The sequence below is a fragment of the Alnus glutinosa genome, chromosome 1 (assembly GCF_958979055.1).
Source record: "Alnus glutinosa chromosome 1, dhAlnGlut1.1, whole genome shotgun sequence".
NCBI lineage: Eukaryota > Viridiplantae > Streptophyta > Magnoliopsida > Fagales > Betulaceae > Alnus > Alnus glutinosa.
The window spans coordinates 42,463,661-42,490,392 of record NC_084886.1 but is presented as its reverse complement, the minus strand read 5'-3'; the positions used below and the strand labels follow the sequence as shown (position 1 = coordinate 42,490,392).

Below are 26,732 nucleotides of genomic sequence, written 5' to 3'. Positions count from 1 at the left end.
TCACAGTTAGGGACCCCAACAACGTGGGTTGTGGAGCCCAGACGCAAAGCATTGTTCGCGTAGTATATAGGGGCCTCTTCTCCCAATGGTGAAATGGAGAGTAGTATCTCGTTTTAGACTAACAGCAAAAGGCCAACAAAAGATGCCGCAGATGTTAGTCATAGTTTTATCACTCAACAGCAAAAGGCCAACAAAAAGCCGTCTAAAACTTGGCGTCGTTTGTGTAAGGTCCTTGCACCAGATCATCTCTCCTCAACCCAACTCGAGCCAATGTTGGAGCACGGTCCCTACTTTCTCCCTCTCCTTCAAAAACGAGTCTCTCTCACAATAATCGGCCATACTGCCATAGCGTACCCACCAAGCCAACCCACAAACAATAACTGACGAGGAGAGCGTTGTGGAAGGTGGGTTGGTCTCGGTTGTGGGGACTCAGCAGCGGCCGGCCACTGAGGACCACGTATCGATCCCTGGATATGAGTTCTTCTTTGTTGTCATTCATGAATTTTTGACGGTTTCAAAGCTAGTAATTGCCTTTTTTTTGGGCCAGATTTCTTATGGGTATTGCAATAAACGACCGATTTCACAGTGGTAATTGGCCTTTTGGGGTTTTATTTCTTGTGGGTATTGCGGTAATTGGATTTTTATGGGCATTTTGTGGTGTTGTTGGTGAGGAGATGGCCAGATGGGGTTCTCTATGCACTATGGGGTTGATTTTTATGTGTTGATATTGGGGAATAGATTGTACTATTGTTGATATGAATGGCGGTGGAAGACTACTCTGCAGGGGCTGATAGCTTGCGCCTTGCAGTGCGAGGGAGAGGGAGAGGGTCTTGGAAGAGGCGTAGAGCATTTATATTCCCCAAGCATTCTGTCTTTCTCGTTTTTCTTTTTGGTGGAGCGCTGAATATGGAGTCATTGGACTTTGTATGGGAGGGGTTGTACTTGGCATGCAACCAAAGTCAGTAAAGACGGCCTTCTTTCGTTTTGCACTAAAATTGTGTCACATGGATTAGGATCTCTTCATGTCTTTTCAGATGAATAGAAGCCAATTCAAAATCTAAGATTTAATTTTCACAAAGCCTATAAAATATAAGGCATCAAATTAGGCACGTAGAAGTAGTTATGATCAGTGGTTATTGAATTTTATCAATTACTTGGCTAAAGTAGTTAGTGGTTATTAAAACTTATAATTAACGGTTTAAAAATCGTTTTTTTATGTGTACTTTTGGGCTGATTTTTGGGTCGGTTTTGAGCTTATTTTATTTTTAATTATGTTTTTTGTAAAAAAAATAATGGCTTATTATACTAGGAAAATTTGTGTTACTTTAAAAAAGAGTAGATGGAAAATCTTGAAGCAAATGTGGCCGAGTCTTACCAATTCATTAGTATGCCATGTCATTCACAAATTTCAAAACTAGTCACAGTTAGCTTTAGAGTTTTACAATTTGGTTGGAGAGAAGAAGAGTTTTCACACTCATTGGAATCTTTGTTGTGCATTGTAATTCAGTTGTTGGTCAACTCAAGGAGATTTGATGATGCCTTGGCTATTATGGGGAAGTTAACGTGTGAAACAGTGCAAGTGGTGTGATGAAGGATGTGATTCAAGTCCGGCTTGTATAAATAGAAACTTAAAAACATAGAATGCCTAAAACTCGGTTCATCAAATGGTTTAAGAATAATGATTGTTGTACAATTCTTATACAATTCTAACTAATTATTTTTTTATAATTAACTATTAGATTTATTTTTCTACATGTGGGTCTTAAGTATTCAATGGTTGATCTTAAAAAAAATGTTATTAGACTTGTGTAAGAATTGTGTAAGAAATATTACTCATGACCTTATATATATATATATATAAACTAATATTATAGTAAAATATTAGTTTTTTAAGAGTTGCACAATGAATCTAATCCATTAATTCGGAATCGCGGGATGATTAAATATCACAAATGATGAGTTTTGATTTATTACTTATGTCACTCTATTTTTGTTATTACTGTCTATTATGATAATAATTGTTGAATCAAAAACTTTCAATTAAACTTATTCTTTCAATTGGTATTTTTGCTTATCCTTGTTTATATCTTTCAAAACCAGAATTGAAATTTAGGCCTGCAATAATGATATATAGCACTTCACTTCGGATAAGGATTCTTCAAATTCTCTGTCCGAATTTGAGAAAATTCGAGTAGGTGAATGTGAGAAAGCATTTATGGGGCTCACCTGACCAAATAAAAATTGGGCTGTCCAACTATTTATCCGATCAGGTGGATTCTATTAGTGCTCTTTCACAATCACTTGTCCGAATTCTTTCAAATCCAAACAAAAAATTTAAGGAGATCCTAATCCACTTCTCTTCATCTTGTGGTGAGAAGTCAATCCATCACATAAATTGCCATCAAACACATAAGTATAGCAATTTGAGCTCCAAATTACAGATTTTTTTTTTTTTTTTTTTCTATTCAAATATGGGAAAAGGGGGAAAGGGGAAACTCCAAATTACTGACTTGGTTGCACGCCAAGTACACCCAAGTAAATCAAGGAACAACGAAAATCTCAATCCAAAATATAATCCCTTAGGCCACCACCATTAAGTTTTGTAAAATTTATTATTTTCGAGATTTTGTATTTTCTCATAACAATGAAAGGGAGAAAAAAAAGACAAAAATAAAAAGAAGGAGATTACTTTTGACATTTTGGGCTCTTAAAAGAGATTACTTTTGGTACTAAAATTGTTGGCAAGGATTTACTCCCCATTCTTTGCTTATCCAATAAGATGCCACCCACCACACCTGGACTTACCTAAAGATTGAATTAGGTCACCATCTCATTATGATCCCTAAAATTTGAATTGTCAATCCAGATCGAGAAAGCTGGTTCAAGAGCTTGTGATTTGGACCAGGTTAATTAAACTCAAACCACGCGTTCCAATCAGACTACGGAAGGAGGCTAGCGTGCCAGCACAAAGAGTTGCTTAAAGAATGCAGCAAGTGTGGCGCAATGATGTAAGCCCAGCACCGAAAATTGGTTATTTAGGTCCTATTAATTACTAATGGGGGTTATTAGTATTTAGTTTATGTTTTATTTAATTTTGAAGAGTCAACTGTATTTTTTGTAATTCAATAAACAAACAGGGTATTGCCCTAGACTTTTTTGAGTAGGTCAATAAATGGGCGCGTAGCCCTATATTTTTTTCAGTAAGTAATTCATTCACAATAAATGGACTTTGCACCATATTATTTTAAGTAGGTCAATTAATGGGCCTTGCCCTATATTGTTTTCAATAATTCAATAAATGAGATTTACCCTAAATTTGGGTTTGGGTTTGGTCAGTGAATCGTTTTAAGTGATTTCTACTTCAATGAGAGTAAATTTGATGAATAAACACATGTTGTCTAAATTATTCTAAGATGAGAGTCCTCTTTTGATGATGAGATTCTGCAACACTTTATTATAAGCCATTGAAACCGTAGTTCAACTTAGAATTTTTATTGTTTTAATGTGTCACGTTCTTTGTTTGTTTTGATATAATAATCATCTCCGATTTTGTCATAACTACCGATGAGTATGAAATCAAACGCAACAATGCAACATCATATTACGGTCATAAAATGTTAATAAGCCATATTTCAACACCACACTGGACAAGGCTTTAATCCAGTGGTAGACGCCCTATACTAAGGAGAGTATATATATGTAATCATTTCAAGTATCAACATATAACCGTTCTACCACAAATACCCGAAGTGTCTTCCTTAGAGTAACTCGCACTTTACGTACCTTGTTAACTTAAGTATCGTGGAGTTCTCACACCGACCACTCTGACAAGTTTTCAACTATTTTTTTTTCTATTCGTTCTTGCATATATGCGTCCGTTGGCTGAGTTCAACCTTGCGATCGTTATTTATTTATTTATTTTTATTTTAATGAAAAATGAGGAATTATGTGTCATATTAGCACATTAGCAATTGCATGACATGACATTCTATAAAAGAATATTATATATTATACATAGGAAACACAGAGAGTTAAGAAAGCATATAGTCTTTTACCTTCTTTGCGTGTAACATTAATTACGTTATACTCTTAAATTTGAAACTCATCTTACCCTTTTTAGTGCCAGAACTTACAATGATCTCTTTTACCTCTTCCATTTTAGGCTCCGGACATTCGACAAGAATTAAGCATTGTTTTTGTTGTTGATTTTCTTTACAGATGAGCAAACGAAAAAGGATGAGAAGAAATTATTACTTTTTTTCACTGAGGAATCATACTTTCTTTTTTCAAAAAGGAAAAGCAAAAGAAGTACTTTTTAGTGTTTCGGATCATCGAAAGAGGAAAGAGAAGAAATAAAGTGATCAAAATTTTGTCACCTCCTTATTCTAAGCAATTTCAGGATGGGCATGATATTTCTAAACAATTTTTTTTAAAAAAAAATTAAATTTGAAGTGTGGGGTAAAAGATCTGATCTAAGGCTGCCCTTCTCTTTCTTCAACCATTATTAATTGGACAGAAAATAGAAAGAGATGAAAACAACACGTGTGAAGCTGAGGGTAAAGCTTAGAGAAAAGGCATATCCCTACATGGATACACGTACATTAGATAAATTTATGTCACAAGTGTCTCTGTCCGATATTATATAGGCCTGGAAGATCCAACCGCTCTGCCTAGCTCTTGAGTTAAGCTGCTATCTGAGGAGTGAGGAGTGAGGAGTGAGGAGGAGGACCACCACCGGGAAGGGCAAACTTGGGAGGCAAGGAGGACCATTTAATGATTTAATAAGTAAGCAAGGATGATTTACGACAAATAATCATGGGCATGAGCCACGTGGAAGATACTCTAACCTTTTCAACAAGTCAACAACCTACTGCTTTTTGTCAAAGAGCATTTGCGGTAATAAATTTTGGAAAATCAGCATCGATCGCAATATCCAAATACACCAACTATATAGGGACTAGAGGGGAAGTATGGGGCCACGTCAAGCAAGGCTTAAGCAATAGAGAGAGAGAGCTCATTTCTTTTTCTTTTTTTCCTTGGAAGAAAATAGGGGATTATTCTTAGGCTGCCATGCATCCAACTGTACGCATATCTATCTCTTTACATCACCAAACATAACAAAGCCAGCACAAATGTCACTTGGCATCTCCTTTCCATAGTTGACAGTTCCACAAACAGACAACGATGCGAAAATATTCAAAAGTGGGCCACCCAAAGATACAACAAGCTCTCAGCATTCTCTCTCTCTCTCTCTCTCTCTCTCTAAGAATAATAGGGCATCATTATATATATATATATATATATATATATATATATATATTTAAGTAATAGCAGCAGCACCATCATCACCACGCAAGGCAACAAAGATTGGATTGCAAATTTTAAATAAAAAAAATTGAGAGGGCTACACTCCTATATGTGCCAGACAAATATACATACATATACACCCTCCATTGCATATATATGTCAAAAGATTGCTGTTTTACTACTCTTCCTTGAAAACTAAAACCCAAAACAAAGGAGAAATAACTAAAGCAAAAGAGGAACCCCCCTTCATTACAGCCCCAAAAGAAGAGAAAGGTTGGTCTTGCTCTTCCTCGCCTTCGTCCATGACACCACCCTTCTTTCCTCTCTTGCCCTACAAAAGATCCGCCCACTTTCTTCTCCGTGCCATTGCCCCCCCACCCCCCCAATCTTAACCCCCATCAAAATCAATCGAATTTTCAATTAGACTCCACGATCAACCCTGTCAGATTATGAACAAGTGTGTACACAGATGAATACATCCCAACCACATTCAACAGAGGACTATCTTTCCCACTCGACTCAATTAACTTCCAAAATTGTGGGTCCGACTCATAAATGCCTTTCCCACAGCCGTGATTCCTTGAATGTTAGCATCTTCCATTTCTTCAGGCTGCCAGAAGGTATGCAAGTGGTCATTTTCTAGGCAAGAAACTGCTCCTGATACAAACTAGCTCACTGAACTTTTTAGGCATTTTTCCCTGGGGGTTGCGATGTAAAGCACCAAGGGACGTGCTTTTCACTCAACAGCTGGTTGTTTCTGCTCTGCCGGCTTCACCTGAACTGGGGTGGGAACCGCACGCACGTAGGAATAGCTAGCAGGCAAAAGCTGATGCGGGTTGCCGGAGGACTGTGCAGCACCAAACTGGGTAACATGGAGAATTCCCTGTGGCGGTAAGCCACCACCTTTCATGTTGCTAGCAGCTGTAGCAGCAGCAACTACCTTGGCAGGATCGGAAGTGCTCGTGTTAACAAGTGTAACGGGAGGGCACATCGACAACATCCCAGTTGAGGATGCACCCGATGACCCCTGTGGCAGCTGCTGCTGCTCACGGCGGTTTCTTTGAAGATAGAACCCACTTGCAGGTGCTGCAGGGGTATTACCAGTTGAATGTGAAGCTTGTGCATGTATGTAGGCGTTAGAGATGTATAGATGGGCTTGCTGAATCGCATGCTTTGTTAACTGCTGCTGTTGCTGCTGCTGTTGTGGCAATTGAGGCTTAGTTGCACTGTCCGAAGTAGAGGTGATGTGTGGGTTTCCAAGAATCGATGGAACATTCCTCCCCCCAACTGGAGATGACTTCCTGCTAGGCACTGAAGAGACGTTCTTCGCCTGCTGAGACGACAACGTAGAAGCTTGGCCAGCTTTGTTGGCTGTGGAAGTGGAAGCAGTAGTCCTGGGGCTTCCACCAGCGCTTTTCGACATGGAGGAAGTTGTGGGTGAGCCAACCATCACTGGACGAGATGGGGACTGGTTGCCGTTGGGGGCTTGTTGCCCTTGTGGTGTTGAAGATTTTGCATTAGCCGCAAAAGATATTTGCGTGTGACTTTGTTGGGTCCTTCCTTGCTGTTGAGAGAGATTTTTTAGGGATGAGGAGGTTGAAGAGGACAGAGTTGGAGAAGGAACTTGCGTAGTGGCTGTCCGTACAGAACTCTTCCACTGAGGAGACTGAGATGGGCTGCCGCTGCTGGTTTGGACAAGGTTTTGGGGAAAAGAAGATAGAGCATTGCTAAACTTTGTGGCCATAGATGACGATGAAGGTAGGTGATGATCTGAGTAAACACTCCCATTACTCGTCGCTGGAGTTTTGCTTCGAGCTGCAGCAAATTGTTGCTGCTGCTTATGAAGTTGAATCATCTGCTGCTGTGGTTGATTCCGCTGCAATTGCTGCTGAGAACTAGGAGCATTCACTGTGTTTATAGCAGCAGGCATAACAGAACCGGACGCCCGGCCAGGAGCAGACCCAAGGTTGAGACTTCGGGGTGAGCTGTCAATGAGACTGTTGCCCTTTACTGAGGTATCAGCCAACTCTGGCCTAGAGAAGGCAATGGATTGTCCAACCGTCGCTGAAGCCTTCCCTGGCATGGCCTTCCTTTCTTCTTCCACATTGGAAGAATCACCTCCTCCAGTTTTCCCATCTTCAGAAACACGGTAATTTTTCTTCTGCTGAGTCACTTGGGCAGCGGTGGCAGCCATGAGCTGATGATAATTATTATGATGAAGAAAAGGATGATTCTGTGCAATGGATGAAATGTCAAGACCAGGAGTGGTAGTAGCACCATTCATGGAAGCAAAAGACATAGGAAAAGCTTGAGATGATGTAGGTTCCACTCCAGCCTTTGATCCATGCTGTTGTTTCTTCTCAGTATGATTACCACTTGCACTGGCGGCGCCACTGGCACCGCCCATCATTGCAGTTGTCATAAAACCGAAGTTGGGGGGAGGGTGTATCGGCATTGCAAAATTCTGACCATAAATACTCATGTTTGCACGAGAGACACGGCTATCAGCGGTAGAAGGGCTATCTTCTGCGCCCATCTCAGACTCAAGTTGGCGAGCCTGGTGAGGGACATGCTGGTTCTGCTGCTGCTGTTGCTGTCGATGTGAAGACTGGTTTTTGGGGGCAGGAAAGCCTTGCACGTTTCCACCGCCACCATTGACACCATTTCCATGTGGCCTCTGCTGCTGATTCTGCAAGTGCTTCTGAGACGACGACGAACCACTAGAAATGCTTGCATTCTGATGACCTTGAAGGCTCTGCTGTGACTGAGGAGGTGGTTGCTGGTGCTGCTGATGATGATGAATCTGCGGAGGATGGAGCATTTGAGAAGAATAGAAAGACCCATTGAAGAATGGCATCGCCTGAGCATGGGTTCCTCTATAAGCTGGCGGTGCCCCAACATGAGCAGAAATTGGGAACGGATATGCATTGTTCTGCAAAATTGCCAAATACTGAGTTTCGTTCCCAGGCATGTTTGGGTAGTTGAAGCCCATTGGTGCTGCTGCAGCAGCTGCCGTCGCTGAGGCACTTACTGCGGCAGAATTAGAAGCACTTGCTGAAGCAGCACTACCAGCAGCAGCAGGAGGAGACTTTACAGAAACAGATCGAGCAGAAGCAGCTGCCGCAGGTTGTTGCTGGCTCAGAGGAAAGATGAAAGTAGGGCCATGCTGAATTTCAATACAAAGAGCACAAAAATTTAGAAACCATCCGCAAAAATAACACAATCATAATAAATACAGACTCGGAAAATTAAATCGTACCAAGATATTACTAGGCGCTCCTTGGGGCAGAGCTGTCTGAAGCAAAATTGGCTTTCTCTGGGAAGCATCCACAATGTTCGCTGCTGCTTGAGAACCTTTATCCTTCCCAGTATGACCAGTAAACATAGCAACACCTTGCCCCTTATCCTGGGTGGAGCTCACCCCCCTAACTGGAATGTTTCCATGCAATTCTACCGGAGGCACCACATTGAGATTGCAGGGCTTAGCCCCGTACAGTGATGCAGACCCAGCTGCCGCAGGCCAGAACGGATTAATCCTCGCAAGTCGCTGGTCGCACAGTATATTCCGTGCAATGTAGCAATGCGTTGCGCACCTCTTTGGCCTAGGTTGAGAGAAAAGCAAATGCGGTGGCTGCACAAGTTGAAAACTTCGTCAGCACAAGAGGTGGAACTTGAAGAGCCTAAACATAACCAAAAAAAAAAATATACCCAATTTTGACATACTTGTACAGCAGCAGGAGATACGGTGCTGCCATCCATGGATACAACTCCTTGTAGAGGTGCCATATATCTGCTGATGAAAAGAGTGTCATTTCCCCAGAGAAGATTATCAAAAGCACTGATGTACTGCTAATGACTGAAAGAGCAAGGATTACATAACAAATTAAGCCGACCGTACCCCATTGGAGGAAGACCGCCCGGCCAGCCAGGGACAGACATTGGCAAAGGTAGAGAGCTCGTTTGGGCTGAAACAAAACCAAAAACCAATTAGAATTAGAAACCCAATTGGGCCAAAAGACAACTACAAAAAAGATCGAATTGAAATATCACTTCTTTCAGTGCTAGCGTGCTGTGGCTGCTGCTTCTGAACATGGTGGTGTAACTTGTTGCCGCTTACGCTAGCAGTGCCGCTATCTCTATCGGTCTTCTCCAAGTCAACCTGGAGGTCGATGTTCCTCTCCTTACGAACAACGACCGGCGTCTGTGATTGGGCTTCTTCCGCTGCCAAAGATTTCGCCTTCTCGTTTTCAACATTCACCACCTCTTCCTTGCATATTTTTACCGCTTTCTCATCTTCCTTCACAACAGGCTTAATTTCCTGCACATTTGAGTAAAGTACAACGCGATATATTTCAGAACCATCACAGTCCATACCAGACATAAGGGGGGGGGGGAGAGAGAGAGAGAGAGAGAGAGACAAGGCTGGCCCACCCACCGTTTCAGCATCTGTGACCATAGATTTAGGATCTACGGCCACAAAATCAATCTCACCGTCCCTTTCTGGTGATGATCTCAACGGAGGAGGAGGCGGAGCCTGCACAACCCACATCACCAAAAACAGAAGAAAAAAAAGTCAAATATCAGATAAAGAATTTCGTGAAGAAACAATGAGAGGAGCTCGTTGCAAGAACAAGATCCCCACCATCAGATCTATCTGGAACTTCTCTTCTTTGTGGCTCTCCACCTCAGAGATCGTTGAATTCCTGCATAGAACCAGAATTTCAGAGCTTAACCTCTCAGCGAAAAATAAAAAGTGATAAGAAATGTTATGAAAGAAAAATCTGTGAAGCTCTCACGCTTTATTCGCTTTCACGTCATCGCGATTATCATCCACTCTGACCACAGGAGATTCCTTCTTGGGCGACTGAGGCTCCTCCTTACTGGTGCCCACATCTTTACCCTCCGACTCTCCCGTTAAAGGCTTCGAATCCGATAGGGGGTTGCTTTCCGCCTTGGCTGTTGACTCTGGCGGCGCCTCCAACGAGGCCTGTACCACTTGAGGATTGGCCAAATCGTTCGGAACTCCACCGTTTTCAGCTGCGGATCCTGGCTTCTTCTCCAAGTTAGGCGACGACGAAGCTTCGATTTTCGCCGGCTGATCGATCTCGGCCTTGTTCGTGGTCGAAATGGGACTATTCCTGACGGTGAAAATCGACGGGCTCTCATCGTCGTACTTCACCGCTCGCGGCTTTTTCCTCTTCGGTGCCACTGGTTCGAATTAAAAAATAAAAAACCAAAAATTTTATGAGTCACTCGCAGAACAATAAGAAATGTAATTAGCTGCTCAGAACGCCCAGAGTACCCACCAACAGCGGAGATGGGAGTGACAGAGGAGCTAGAATTCTGAGGTGGAATCGACGATGATTGAGGTGCAGCAGAGGGAGAGTTTGAGATCGGCGACGAGACTCTGGATTTGGCATCACCGGAGGACTTATTGAGTTCTCTTGGATCGAACTTGACGGAATCGTTGGCCAGGATTTCTTGCTTGGAAGGGCCCTGGGGCTGCCTCAGCATCCCGTACAGCACCTCCGCTATCTCTATCTCTATCTCATCCTGAGCTGAGGACGATGACTTGGACGACGATTTGGGAGGCCGCAGTTTGGGTCCATTGGGCTTCTACAGCGGCACAATGAACCTCGTTAATCGATCAAACAACTCACAAAACAAAAAGAAGAAAGCAAACATGGAAGTGAAAGACTTGGGCTCACCATCTTCTTACGCAACGAAGCATTGGAAGAAGACGGCGAGGCCGGAGCTGGCGACGCTGCCGCTACCGAAATCGATACGTGGCTCGGTCTCACCGGCGATGTCGAAGCCTGGTGGTGAATTTGCTCCGCACCAACTCCGCTAGCACTTGAAGCCCAACATTCGTGCGACCTCTTTGTCGACGCTGAATCGAAAAACAACAAAACAGAGCAAAGATATCAAAACGGAAATCCACCAAATCTAAGAAATTTATGAACGCCGACCGGGCTCCACCGCTCTACCTGACCGGGCTTTTCTGGGCACCGACACGCCAATCATCTCGTCGGCGGCTTTCCACGTCGGCGCTGCTCTAAAAACTTTGGCCGGAGGAGGAAAGCTCTTCCGATGATTGGACATGGCCGTAGCCGAGGACGATAGCGGCGGCGGGTTCGGAGGTAGCATCCTTACGGAGGCGGCTCCGTCGTCGTCCTCATCGTCCTCTTCGTCGTTCACGCTCTCCTCCGAACTCTCCTCGCCGCCATCTTCTCTGCTGTGGAGCAATCTATCGGCTCTCCTCCTCTTGCTCCGGCTCAGCCGATCCCTGTCGCGCTCGCGCTCGCGGTCCCGATCGCGATCTCGATCCTTCTTTCCGTTCCCTCCTCGATCTCTCAGCCTCGCCGTCTCTTGCAACTCCACTGGCCCATCCTCCTCTGCACCACAAAAGTAAGAGAGCCATCAAAATCAGCGAAAACGAAGTCGTTTTCTTCGAACCGAAGAACTGGGTATTGCTGAGAACCCTCAGATCTGACGGAGATTTACACACCTGGGGAGTCTCTGAGGCTGCTACCTCTGTGTCTACGTCTGGATAAACCGTTCGAAGCCGCCATGGTTGCTCTTCTCGCTTCTCTGTTCCTATCCATCTCTGCTTCCCCGAGCTTTCACCAAATTAGCCACACCCAGGAGATTATTCTTGTCGCTCATCACCGGAAACCCGCCATAATTCCCCGAAAATGGTATCGCGGCTACCGGAAATTGCAAGTCCCGAGCTAACCGATACAGCAGATCAAAGATCTTCCACAAAGCTGTATTATCAGAAAGAGAAAAAGATCTCAGCTTTCGCTTATCTTCTCCTCCCTCTCTCTCTCTCTCTCTCTCTCTCTCACTCTCTTCCTCAGTCTGCGTTGCGCTTCTCCTTCTCTTTCCAACTCTCTCTCTCTCTCTGTCCTCACTTTGTGCTCTCACCTCATCATCTTTTCGCTATTTCACTCTCAACGATACCCACTCCAACGCCTCGTGGACGGCCACGATTTTTGAGCTTACACCACTTGCGGCCATCGGGACCGTTCCCTCCACGACATATCCATCGGTTATAAGTGGCTAAAACCAACATGGCAAAATCGCGACCGTGCAATCCATTGCCCTCGTTATTTTCCGCGCATTACCGCCACGTGTCAGAATATTTTCTTGCTCCGTAAGCTTCCATGTTTACTTCACTACCGATTTGGTATTACTCCTAACAATATAATAATTGAAAATAATATAATAATATGAATGAATATAAAATATGCCTCTGAGGAGCGAGAGCGCTGTTTGGGAAAGGCAACAGCCCTTGAATTTCCTTCCCAGAGATGTCGTTACCGGCTATTGCCGGTTACGAAGACCTTGGTAAAAGCAACATGACGATCACAAGGAATCTAGGTGACCGCAGAAAATATCGTTCCAACCGGTCAAAATCCATTATTCGGTTCCACGTTTAATTATTACGGATGATATTCAATCGCAAATATTTCAAGAAATTGACTCGTGGGACCACCTGGTAAGGAACCGAATTGCTATCCAATGCACGAGATCTCCTCATTACCAGTAAGAGGAGCTTTCTCCACCATAGATCGATCTGACGTGGCGATAGACTGAATTAACAATCCCCGAGACGGAACAAGTATGTCCGAGCTGGCACCGAACCAGGAGGCTCGTCCATGTCGATCAGCGCGCCTGATCTCGACCGTCAATTTTATTTCATCCAACGGCTGAGACGGGGAGGGAACTCGGGTCACGGAACTTCCGAGAAATGTGGGTCCCGCGTTAGCTGCCGATCTAGAAATTATTTCCTCGCGTTGGCCTATTGTCACGTTCGTGGGATGTGGCAGCGGAGGGTGACGTGTACTGGGTCCCGCAGTTTAAAAAAGGAAACCTACTCGCGCGGTCAAATTTTACAGCGCAGTTAAACAAAAGGAAAAAATTAGAAATGTTTTTTTTAAAAAAAAGTGCAAACAGCTTCTCTCTATTTTCCGGCTTTTACTCCACGCGCTTACGGCGGAGTTCACATTTGTATCCTTGTACTTGGGCTTCATAAAGTTGTACAGCGTGGCGAGGTCATTTTCTTTACGTGTCAGCGCCATATACAGACACGTGCAAATTGTTCTCTTGCTTATTCCTAGCCTTGGATCTTGTTATTGGCTACCCTTCCACTTTCTTCACAAAACCAGCAAATATCTTTTTTTTAGAAAGGGAAGGATAATCTTACAACGCACCTCAAAGGGTTGAACTAGACAGGCGATACTATTGCTTCACGTGTCACGGTGTCACCCAATTTCTTAATTTAACGAAATTCATATATCCCCTTGTCCAATTCGCTCCAACGGGTACAATAGAAAGAGAAAGGGAAAAATAATAATAATAATAATAATAATGTAATAACCCACATTTTAAAATTCAAATATAACCCAGAAATTATGGTGCGCATAATTGCATATGAGACACCAGACTTGTTGAACCTACCTATTCAAAATATTTTGTAACTAAAGAAAAGGAAAAGTTGCGTGGTTAAGAAATCTTCTTTAAGACGGTCGAGTCGTTTTATCATTTATCGATAAAACTATTAGATTCGAGAGACTGGTGTGTCCACGTCAGACTAGGCCCACCAGGAATGGTTGACCCACCATAATGGATCCCTTCCTCTTCCTTTTGTCGCTTGCTAGGGGGTTGCCATTCCCTCGCAATTCAGGGGAAGAGACAACCAAAAAATATATATATATATATATATATATAGAAAAATAAATAAATAGGAAGAAAAAAAAAAAAGGAAAAGCAACGCTATCATGATATCCAGAAGAACTGCCACGTGTGCGGCTGTATGCTACGTCATCGATTGCCTCCGTGGCTTTTAATATCACCGTATACTTAACCCTAGCCGTCAACAACAGCACCACCCACTCTTGTCGCGTAGACCAGAGCCCCCCCAGGGCCCCACCTATTAGTTTAATGAATTAACTCCGGGACACAAAGATACAGAAGTACGAGTATTGATTTCTTAAATCTTAATCACTATTATAACACCCTAACCCTTTCTTTTCTTTTCTTTTCTTTTTTCATGATAATATATAAATAAACGAAAGGAATCATTTTCCATTTGAGCTCCAAATGTGCTGTATAATTACCAATATAAATTTTTATTCACAAACTTGTTAGAAGTTTTAATATTTAGCGTCGACTTTGAAAATTAATAAACAAATAAAAAAAAAATTTGAGATTTGATAAAAGCTTAGTGATAACATTATTTTATAAGCATTTTAAATAAAAGTTGCATTATTCAATAATAATTTTGTTTCATCTCAATAAAAAAATAAAAAATAAAAAAAAAACTATAATTTGGTCAAGAATGTGTGATCAAAATGGAAGATGTTAGTAATCATGAAAAAAAAACCTTACCCAGTTAATCATGAAGAAAAAACAGCAGTAACTCGCTCAAGTCTTGTACAATATTGAGAATACCCAGCAAAATAATAAAGAAAAGTTTATCTGTTGAGACCTTTATTTATATATTTAATGGTATTCTTGGATAAAATATAAAATATTAAAAATTAGGCTCGTTAGATAGTTGATAATAGGATATGATTAAAAAAAAAACATAAAAGCAGTTGCAAAACAGCTAAGAAGTATTTTCTTAAATTAATAATTTAGAAAAGTAAGAGAAAGATTGAGAATTATATATTATCTCTATAAAGAATGACCCGGTATTGCGAAGCTGTGAAGCAATTTACGTGGGACCCAAAACCCTAAAAACATATTCTTGAGAGTTGAGAGTCCAGCGGCAGTGGGGTGAAAATTTGAAAAGAGGTAAAAAAAAAAAAAAAAAAAAAAAAAGGTTTATTTTTTTTTTCTTACAATTTTTGACGGTGCAATCTGGAGAGACAAACAAATCAGAAAGGTCTCCTGAGTGGGACAAAGCGTGTAGTGTCATGCAGTGACTTTTACCCCACCCTTGTTAAATTCCCTCCCCTCTTTTTAAATAATCACTTTCCTTTGCTAAAATATAGGAAACAATTCTTTATAAAAAGCCCCTGCTTTTTAAAAAATAAAAAATAAATAAAAAGAAAAAAAGAAAGAGTCACTATCTTAGGTGTTTTTGTTTATTCTATTGGAAATTGGATTGTTTTGACCTAACATGCCGTATTAATAATTTTTTTATTAATTTTAAATAATATTAATTAGTTTATTCATTTAAAAAAAAAAAAAAAACTCTTTTTTAGGGGTAGTGGCACACGACAAGTTCTCTCGTGCTCACTAAAAAAGGGGGGGGAGGGGGGAGAAAAACAAACAATTATCTTTGGTATTAAAATTCACAAGATCCAAGCCTGTGCTATGGGACAAAAAGAATAAAATAATTTTTCTTTTTGAGAAAATGTAAAGGAGGGGCACGCGTGTTATATGCCACGTGGACAAGACCCCACGTGCGACGTTTTGAGAAAGTGCAGGGTGGCGGTATATCATGGTTCAGTTCTATCCCTTGTCATGTATCTCCTTTGCTGAATGAATATATATTATATATTATATATATATATATAAAAGATTAAACATTATCAAAAAAAAAAAGATTAAACGGGCCTTGGAAAAAAAGGGGGTGGGCCCTTGGCCTATTGACTCTTTCTTTCTCGTATGGCAAACAAGTCACTAGGCTTCTTTTCTTTCTTCTCTTTTAATGCTTTTGTCCTTTTATTAAATTTCGTTTCGTAACGAAGAATAAATAAAATAATGGTAGTTTACAAAATAAATAAATAATGCTCATTTAAAAGATGGAAGTGGTATGCTATGATCTGACCAAGTGCAGGGAACTTAGCAAATCACTGGTTAATAACACAAAAATAATTTAATCTCATAAAAACATATATATATATATATAGAAATCACGGTTCGTGGATTTCTTTAATCTCTTTTCCTTTTGACATAAAATAAATATATATGTAATTTGTAGTAAGTATCTCCCCTTCCCTTTGTATGGCATAAAAAGAAACAAATAAAAAACGTGGCAAGTTTCTTGCTATCAACTACTACTTTCCTTCTATAGGCTTTTCCCTTGTATAATTGTATTTTTTTTTTTTTAAGAAAAGTTATTTCTTGTGATTACAGAACATTCTTAATAAAAATATATTTTTAGTTTTAGTCAAAGTTAACATAGATTCCCAATAACTTAATTAGTTTATTATGTTCTTTATACATTTGTTTACATAGAACAATGCTAAATATTGCACCATCATCTAGGGTTGGTAATTTGGGTTGCCATGTTAGATTCGGGTTGACCTGGTTGACACCCCAATCCATTTAGGCCAACTCGAACAGAACTCGATTAGCTAAACGGGTTGATATGCCCAATCTGTTTAGCTGATCGGGTCATAAACGAGTCATAAATAGGTTGATAGGCCGTAAACGGGTAATAAACGTATCGTAAACTAGTTGGTGGATCAACCCGTTTATCATTGGATTAGATTATGAATCGGCCAGTGATAACACCAAAGTGTTAGAGTTAGATCTAGGTTCTTCCTCTATAGATAAACTCTAGATTAATTGAGTTGTGATAAACTAGGTCTCTACAATTATGAGATAAGTTAAATAGTTTCTGATATGAATTAACTTCATGTAAATCACGTCTAGTGATTATCTAGATGTTTTGGTTCTCTATATATATAAATATTCTGCCATACGTTAAGGTATGCAGATTAGCTAATATTCTATAATTCTATATGGTATCAGAGTCATTTCAAGACCAATCCCTATGGCTATTCCAACTTCTGAAACCAATTCTACTCAAACTTCCCCTCATGTTTCAACCCCACCTCCTATCTCCACATTGTTGCTTCTCCTACAACATACACATCTATTCAAAATGTTCATCATCATATCTCGGAAAAACTCACCTAAGAAAATTATATTCTCTAATAATTCCTTATGGTTCCTTTCTTAGAAGGCCAAAACTTGCTCGGCTATGTTGATGGAACAATTTCGCAGCCTCCCAAGCTCATTCCCGACTACACCTCTGGTCTTCTTGTTACCAATCTAGATCATTTACCACGGTATCATTAAGATCAAATGATATTTAGTGCCATCTCTCCACCTTGTCCGTCGAAACCCTACCTCATGTAATCAGCCTCACTACATCCCTTGAAGTCCGAGTTACCTTGTAAACTCTCTTTGCTGCTCAATCTCAATCCCGTATTCTCCAACTCAAGTAGCAACTCTCGAACCTAAAGAAAGGCACTCAATTAGTCTCTGTCTATTTCTAGAAAGAACAGGGCTTCGCCAATCTCTTGGCTGCTATTGGCAAGCCAATTGACAACTTCGAATTAATCTCCCACATTCTTGCTGGCCTGGATGTCGACTATGACCCGCTTGTTACTTTTGTGACTACTAGGCAAGACTTTATCCCTCTCACTATTCTTTATGGCTACATGTTGCCCTATGAGCAGCGTCTTGAGACCCACAAATCAACACTCGAACCGAACATCTCTACTGCCAACACAACTCAACATTAAAGCCCCTCCTATCAGAGGAACAATCGTGTCCTCAACTTCTCTCGTGGCAGGGGGAGTGGTCGTGGTCGATGACCACCTCAACAATACTCCTTTTCTGGTCCTGGACAGTCCCAACGTCCCATTTGTCAGGTATGTCGCAAGCAAGGCCACACGGCTGCAACCTACTGGTTTGGTTCGAGCAAGGATATCGGGCCGAAAACTCTCCAATGAATGCCAACTTGGTTTCTGTCCCTTCTGCATCAGATTCCCAATGGTATCATGACACCGGCTCCAATGTTCATCTTACTAATGAGCTCTCCAACCTCAACATGCATGCTAAGGACTACACTGGCACTGACCAGATCTGAGTAGGTAATTGGCAAGGTTTTCATATCTAAAATTCTGGCCGTGGGCTCTTACCCACTCCCTCACAGTAATTTTCATTTATTTTCTCTCTGTCATGTTCCTCAAATACAGAAAAACCTTATCTGTGTTAATCAATTTACACGTGATAACCATGTTTTTTTTAATTTCATCATACTTTTTGTTTGTGTTAAGGACCTCTGAACTCTTCAGCTATTCCTCCAAGGCCCGAGTAAACTCGGCCTCTATCCATGGCCATCCTCTCCTGCCTCCTCTTCCAAGTCTCTTGTTGCCTTCATTGGTGAAAAGGTCTCCTTGGATCAGTAGCATCTTAGGCTTGGCCATCCTACATCTCATATTGTCAACCAAGTTGTTCAATCCAATAAGTTACGTATTTCCATCAAAGTCTTCCTCCGTTTGTTCTTCATGTCAACAGGGCAAAAGTCATCGTTTCCATTTTAGTTATTCTCTTTCTATCTCTAATAGTCCTCTCCAATTGTTATTTCTTGATGTATGGGGCCCTACTTCTATAAACTCTGTAAACAACAAACGATTTTATCCGAGTGTGGTTGATGATTTTAGCAACTATACTTGGCATTTTCCTCTTGCAACTAAATGTAAAGTGTGTGCTACCTTTCTTCGTTTCAAATAAATTGTCGAAATGTTCTTTAATACAAAAATCATATATGTTCAAAGTGATAATGATGACGAATTTCGCCCACTTCAAACTGAACTCAATTCCATGGGAGTCTCTTATTGGCTAAGTTGTACCCACACCCATCATCAAATGGGAACTGTCGAAAGAATACATTGCCACATAATTGAAACTGGCTTATCCCTTCTTGCTACTGCCAATGTTCCATTTACTTTTTGGGACACGGCCTTTGAAATAGCAACATACCTCATCAATCGACTTCCTTCTAAAGTAACAAAGAAAAAGTCTCCATATGAGTGTCTCTTTCACATCACTCCGGATTACAAATTCTTGAAAATCTTTGGCTGTGAATGCTGGCCATTTCTCCGACCATATAAGTCCTCAAAACTTTCCTTTCGTTCCACTTCTTCCGTGTTCATTGGATATAGCAAAAACCATCTCGGCTACAAATGCCTTCATATCCCCTCTGGTAGAGTTTACATTACAATACATGTTGTTTTTAATGAAAATAACTTTCCATTCTTAACTTCAACACCAAACAGAATCTCCTCTTCTCCTCAAATACCTTCATCTATATCTATTCCTTCTGTTCATTCATTAACTCCTCAAGCTTCTGGTTCTTGTCATGATACACCCAGTATTACTCTTCCAAATTCATCAACTTCTGCATCTTCTCCCACAATAGCAATCACTACCTCTCCAACCCTTCAACCTATAATTTCCTTTGAACCTTCCTCTAGTTTCGAGTTAACTCCTTCACCTGAACCATTGTCAATCCTTCCAGCCCGAGTCTATGGCATGACCACACAGTCTCAGAATATGATTTATAAATCTCACAAATTCATTGATGGCATGGTGAAGTATCCACCTCCTCAAGCTCTCACAGCTTCCATAGCAATACATGAAGATGAACCTACTTGCTTTTCTCAAGCCAGCAAACATCCTAAATGGCGTGCAGTAATGAACGCCGAATTTGATGCTCTTCTAAAAAATAGAACATGATCTCTGGTTTCATTCTCCTCATAAATGAATATCGTTGATTCTAAATAGGTTTTCGGGATTAAAATGAAAGCTAATGGGGACATCGAACGATACAAGGCTTGTCTAGTAGCCAAAGGGTTTCACCAACAACCTGGGATTGACTTTGCAGAAACATATAGTCCAGTAGTTAAACACATAACCATTCGTATTGTGCTTTCCATAGCTGTTTCTGCAGGTTGGGAGATTCAGCAAGTGGATGTTAGCAATACTTTTATACATGGTCTTCTTCAAGAAACAGTGTATATGGCCCAACCTCCTAGATTTCAACATCCGCAATATCCGGTAGTTGTTTGCAAGCTACGCAAAGCCATATATGGCTTAAAACAAGCCCCGCGCACATAGTTTTTGCGCCTAAGTGCTCAGTTACTTGATCTGAAATTCACCAATTCCAAGTCCGATTTGTCCTTATTTATTTACAAAGATCAAGGCATCACCATATTTGTGCTCATATACGTTGATGACATCATAACCACAAGTTCACATCCAGCAATTATCACTCAGCTCATCAATGATCTTCACTCCTCCTTTGCACTCAAGGACCTCAGCCATCTCAATTTTTTTCTTGGTGTTGAAGCTACATGGCACCATGATGGTCTGTATATTTCACAACAGGGATACATTCACGATCTTCTCACAAAGACCAATATGTTGATTGGATCTCTACTCCTTTGTTGGCTTCCACCACTCTTAGTCGTTTTGAAGGTTCAACTATCACAGACCCAACCCTGTACCAATACACAGTGGGATCCCTTCAATATCTATCTATTACTCACCCCTGGTATTGCCTTTGCAGTCAATAAGGTCTCACAATTTATGCAAGATCCTAGGGACTCTCACTAGTCTACAGTAAAGCGCATCCTATGCTACTTGAAGTCTACAATTTCTCATAATTTCTACATCTATAAGAACTCTTCCAAACAACTCGCTTCTTACTCAAATTTCGATTGGGCTAGCTGTCCGAATGGCAGGCGCTCCACTTCCGGTTATTGTGTTCTTCTTGGTAAAAATACTCTATCATGGAGCTCCAAGAAACAACCAACGGTTTCACACTCCAGCATTGAATCTGAGTACAAAGCCATTGCCAATGCAGCTGTTGAGTTAACTTGGATTCAAACTCTACTTCGTGAACTTGGCGTTATATCTCCAAAACAACCAATCTTGTATTGTGACAATATTGGCGCCACATACCTCACTTCCAATCCTATCTATCATGCTCACACAAAGCATATAGGGATTGATTATCATTTTATTAGAGACATGGTTGCCAAAAAGATTCTAGAAGTCTGTTTCATCTTTGGAAAAGATCAGTTTAAGGGGGCGTATTGGATTAGATTATGTATCAGCTAGTAATAACATCAAAGTGTTAGAGTTAGATCAAGGTTCTTCCTCTAAAGATAAACTCTAGACTAGTTGAGTTATGATAAACTAGGCCTCTACAGTTATGAGAAAAGTTAGATAATTTATGACATAAGTTAACTTCATGAAAATCACGTCTAGTGATTATCTAGATGATTCGTTTCTCTATATATATAAACATTCTGCCATACGTTAAGGTATGTAGATTAGTTAATATTCTATAATTCTATATTTATGACTCGAACTCGTTTAGCCTAAACCAAAACCCTATAATTTTGTGTCGTATTAGTGTCAGACTCGCGAGTCGTGTCAAAAATTGCCAACCTTACCATCATCCCACTTCTATCTCATTCTATCTTCATCAGCCCAATAAAATGGGGCAAGATAAAAGTATAATATATATCATTGCTCGTTTAGAAAATATAAATTTATTACATAAATTCATTAAAATTGAACACATGGATAGCGTGTAAAACTTATAAACCATGTGGCTGAGGGGCACTATGGTTGTGGCCGAGGGGTTGAGAAATTCGTGTGTGGTTCTGTCGATCGATGATCTGGCAGTGTGCCGTCCGGACAAGTGAGTAACACGTCTGGATGCAAGCCCATTACTTTCTTGGCCAACTGCACATCACTGCATTTTTCTCTTAATTTATCATGTTATGTTGTGTGCGTTTTCTCGTGGATTTTTCTTTAGATTTTGGCATTCTCTGCACATCTCTTCTCATTCCATTGTATTCTCTTTGTTTTCCTTTGTTCTTTTAAGTTGTTATACTTTTTAGAATAATGAAATATTTATTGACTGGAATATTTTCTTGAGATATTGTGCATGAAAATCCTATTATGTCTGTGTTGGGTTGATATTGATATATTTGTGCCATTTGGATTGCTATATTTGCTTATGTATTTTTTTGGCATCAAATTGATAGACGTCATAATATCACAATTGTTTTGGAACTAACATGATCTAATCTTTCTTTGTGGTGATATTTTTGAAAATATTTTTGTTTAAATTTCTTTTTCAGGAATATGTCATCCAATGGCTCCCAGCAAAGTATCGAACTGATGGATCCTTTGAAAAATAGACTGTTGTTAAAGTCATATTCTCAAATTTCAAAGGTCTCAGGATTTAGATGAACTTATTTTCCCAACTCATGCAGAGCCTTCCGTAGCATCTTTTTTCAGATCTACAATAATTAGAGATTCAATAGTGAATCTTCTCATTCGTCTTGCAGACCAATTGACTAGAGAATTTTAATATGTGGATGATTAGTTTTAGGCTTTGCAGACTCAAGTGACTGAATGTTTTCAGTTTATGAATTCTCGGCTTTAGGAGCTAGAAGCCGAAGTGGCTCAAATTCAGATCAATAAGCGGAACACTCTCCATCACTTGATGCCAGAGGACATATGAGGTTTGGTGCCTAAAGGATTTTCTTTCCTCTTTTCAGTTGTTTTATTTGGGTTACTTTTCGACAGTTTACTTTTATTCTTGTTTTGTTGAATATTAGTACTGTTTATTCATGGTTTGTGAATTTTGTCCCAGAATAGCCAAAGGGGGAGTTCGTTAATTTTTATTGACTGCATTTTGTTGATAAAATCACTATTATGTAAGTGTGCTGCTATAACAAGGATGCCGTAATTATTCAGCACCTTCAGAATATTCAAAGATTATTTCTCCAATATGGAAAGGGCCTTAATATGACAATTATCAGTGTCACAAGCTTCAAGAAGTCAATTTTTAAATTCGCGAAAGATTCTGCGCAATTTACAACTCAACAAAAGCCGGACCCCCAATTGATCGTCCGGATGGCCCATTGAAACGTCCGAACGCCCATTAGTGTTCGAGAAGATTCTGAACAGCTCAGTAGACATGATTAGTGAAGACAGCATGCAACCGTCCGGAAGCGGAGACTGGAGTTCAATAAAGAAACGTGTAAAACGCGTTATGGAAGTCGGTTGTCGCTTGCCGCTTGCTGCCCGTACGTCCTCTATCTAGGTCCGAACGCTGCCCAGAGAACTCCGAATCAGTATTGTATTAAGTATTCTAAAGCCTATAAATAAAGGTCTCTAGGCTTGTATTATACACAGAATTCGATATTGAATTTCATTGTGCTTAGAGAAGGCGTTTAGACAGATATTGTGAGATTTACTAGCTCTATAGGTGTGATTTGATCTTTTGAAGTCTAGCTTAGAGAGGAGTCTTTAGCTAAATGATTCCATTAAAGACCCATTCAGGTAGGAGACCTGATTGGGAAGCGTTCACGTATAAGTACGTGTCAAAATTCAAGGTTAGACCACTGCATCAGGTATGTGAGTGCTACTGCTTTGTAACTAGTTTTGTTTTCTGAATAGTGGATATCTTGGGTTTTGTTGCCTCGAAGTGATTTTTCTCTTGATAAGAGTTTCCACTTCGTCAATAAAATATTTATCTCTTTTAAATTCCGCATTTAAATATTTTGTTGCATAATTGATCACACACATACATTAAATTAGAAGTCTTTATTTTTCAAATGTTGATGGGTCCCACCATATGACTTGAGAAATACAGGTCATACTATAACAGCCTTGAAATGCCAACACCAATGGAAACCACACCTAGCACCTCTGGCCAAAACCTAAACAAAAATAAAACTAAGATACCTAATGCAATTATCCTAAAAAGCCATTGCATCTATGACAAATGTATGAATATGATGTTGTTAATGGATGATACAGATAACTAAAAAAATTGTGCAACAATGTCAACCAAATACTATGGTGGCACTAGCATATGAGAGCAACCATGTAAATTAAGCAACCAACAATGTTGCATATGAAAGACCTAAATGAAATGAATCCAAAACAGAAATGTGAAGCTTCAAAATTATCCTAAATGCATGAGAAAGTGATTAGTAAGCAAATCCATGCACAGAAATGCAAAGGAAAACCAAAATGTTTTTCTTAGTCATTTCATATAACATGTGAAATGCATAATGAGAAACGAAAAAAAATGCAAATCTATGTGGGAAGTAATAGCAAGCCTAAAAATGTTTTTTTAGAACCAAATAACACAATTCAACAACTAATTTTATGAAGAATAAAAACCCCAAAGATGATTTTTTGAACAAAATGGAATGCAACCTAAACTGTTAACAAAAACTCAAAATAGAGAAAGCAAATAATAATAATAAGAATAAAAAGGGTCAAGGAGTGAGAATCACCTTACCTTGTGATGTGGGTGATGAATTACTCAAAAATGAAGACAATTTGGTAGCAAAAATCAAAAGAAGAGTGATTGATTTAAATAGTTGGGAAAAGCCCAATAAAAATTTGGGTGCGACTGGTGAAAGAAAAAGTGACGATCGGGGCAAGGAAAAGTCACTATAAATCATGCATGTGCTATCCTGTTTGAATATGCATTTTGGTCGTTTGAGCACACTAATCCAAAAATGTATGAAACATCGGATTTTCAAAAACTTTTAAGTACAAAATTCACTTTCTACTCCTTAATGATATACTAATAAGATTTTCATACCATGGAAGACACACAAATTCTTTTGACACTTAATAAGCTTAAATCAAGTGAAAAATACAAATTGTGTGTCAATAACAAGAGTCCAAAACTTGATGGATTGTAAATCACAAAATTGATGCAAATATAGAGTGTCACATCTAAACAATGCTTACGTGTGTGTAGAATTTTTAACAAGCTTAAGACCTTAAATTTGTAAGAAGGTTAAGCTTTAACATGAAACCACAAATGAGAGATAAAATATTCTAAACACTAAAAGTCAAACCCAACTACTACGACCTAGGCATACTTCAAATATTCTCTCCCTCTGTCACCAAGCATTAAATGGTCATTCAAATCCATTTTGACATTTCAAATTTTCCGCAATGAGTGAAAAATGATTTTTTTTTTTTTTCTTTCTATAAAGACATGAATTTCAAGTGTAACCATGCAATGCTCACATTTTGCTATATTAGGAACATCGTTTTTTTTTTTTTTAATAGTGCACGTGTGCCATAGTAAATAGAGTGAGATAAGAAACTAAATATAAACCCTAGGTTCAAGCATTTGGATCCTCTCTAGATCATTTAAATTGGAAAGCATCCAATTAGTTATATTTGAAGGGTAAAGTTGCCCACAAAAATGTGAAAAAGTAACTTTACCTTTAAAATAAAAGAACCGGATGCTCTCCGGTTCAAATGAACCGAAGAGGATCCTTGTCTTAGGTTCAACTAGTTTTAAAGTCAATTTGATCATCAAGAATGTAAAGCCCTCGTAAATGATTGCCTACCGAGTGTTCACACATGCGGCCAAACTCAACTTGTGGAAATCATAATGTGTATAAATTGCAAGATTTAGCTAAATATTCAACACTATTTATGCACACAAACGCACGTAGAAGTAGAAAAGTCTTAGGCTCTTAGCATTAAAAAAAAAAAACATTGTAATTGCTTAGCATGTCTCAACATAATGAAAGATGAAAAGGGGACAAGAGATGGCTTTGTCAACTCTTTTTGAACCTTAGACGAGTTTAGGGCTTCAAAATGCTTAGAAATGTGTGCAACATTGAACTATGATGACTGATGTGTCATTTGTAAAAGTGCGCGCAACCTTACATTTTTCATTGGACTCTAAACTGACTTCTCACGTGCGAACTAAAAAAATCATATGATTCTTACATGTTAAATAATACATGACAAATTTATAGATTGAATTGGAGGAAATTTAATTTTTTGAGAAAACTACACTTACTCCCCTTGAACTATCACCTTAATTGCAATGTTCCCAAACTAAACAAAGTTGTAATAGACGCCTCAAACTATTAGCCCATTTCACTTAACACAATGCTGTTAGATTTTTTGGTTAGTTTGGAAGACAAACGCATGAGAAATTGTCTACTCTACCCTCGTAGAGATGTGTAAAATACCAAAGTACCCATAAATGAATGAAAATACCAAAATGTCTTTAAATTAAAAAAAGAAAAAACTTTGCCGGAGAAAACCCACAACGAGGTCTCCTCTGTTGGTCTCATCGGTGGAGACCTACATTGTGTGCCTCTTCCTCCATGGAGATGGAGGAGGAGATTCGCGTCGTGAGTCTCTTTTTTTTTTTTCCTTTTTTTTTTTTTAATTAAAGAAAAGGTCTCCATATTTTCATGGAGACCCGCCATGTGGGCCTCCTCCTCCACGGAGACGGGTGAGGAGACTAAATAATGGATTTGTTGTTTTTTTTTAATCATTTTACAAGAATATTATGGTCATCTTGTCTCACGTGCATTTTTGGTCGAATTTAACAAAAAAAAAAAAAAATTAACAAATGGGACCAAGTGAAAGAAACTACTAATTTGTAGGGTCAATTGTAAAAGACAGACATTACAATTGAGTTGATAAGTCAAGAGAGGTAAATACAGTTTCCCTTAATTTTTTTCAACTAAATTCTCTCAAAGTTGGATAAATTAAATATGTTATGTCTTAGGAGGTGTTTTCGATTTTTTATATTTTTTAGTCCATTTATATGATATCACAAGTACATACCAATGGTAGAATAATAG

The 26,732-nt window shown here is 39.6% G+C and overlaps 1 protein-coding gene across 2 annotated transcripts; it reads right to left on the bottom strand.

Annotated features, from left to right (window-relative positions):
• Positions 1-5,367: 5,367 nt before the first annotated feature.
• Positions 5,368-12,236, bottom strand: LOC133882377 (protein TIME FOR COFFEE). 2 transcript variants are annotated; one of them, XM_062321533.1, is made up of 12 exons: positions 11,816-12,236; positions 11,295-11,702; positions 11,016-11,197; positions 10,614-10,923; positions 10,104-10,515; positions 9,950-10,010; positions 9,743-9,841; positions 9,358-9,625; positions 9,206-9,272; positions 9,031-9,097; positions 8,567-8,938; positions 5,368-8,473 (listed from the first exon to the last, which is right to left on the bottom strand). In XM_062321533.1, the coding sequence occupies exons 1-12, from the start codon at positions 11,910-11,912 to the stop codon at positions 6,044-6,046; spliced, it is 4,773 nt and encodes a 1,590-aa protein (XP_062177517.1). In that variant the 5' UTR covers positions 11,913-12,236; the 3' UTR covers positions 5,368-6,043. The 2 variants fall into 2 exon arrangements, with proteins under 2 accessions (XP_062177517.1, XP_062177525.1); XM_062321541.1 differs by having other exon boundaries at positions 10,614-10,920.
• Between the last annotated feature and the right edge of the window lie 14,496 nt (positions 12,237-26,732).

Bases quoted from the DNA above. Each gene is read 5' to 3' on its own strand.
- LOC133882377 (XM_062321533.1), bottom strand. From the start codon at position 11,912: ATGGATAGGAACAGAGAAGCGAGAAGAGCAACCATGGCGGCTTCGAAC. The intron at 10,924-11,015 runs GTGAGCCCAAGT...GTGCCGCTGTAG, and splicing joins CTTCGTTGCGTAAGAAGATG to AAGCCCAATGGACCCAAACT. The intron at 8,474-8,566 runs GTACGATTTAAT...ATTGAAATTCAG, and splicing joins GAGCGCCTAGTAATATCTTG to CATGGCCCTACTTTCATCTT.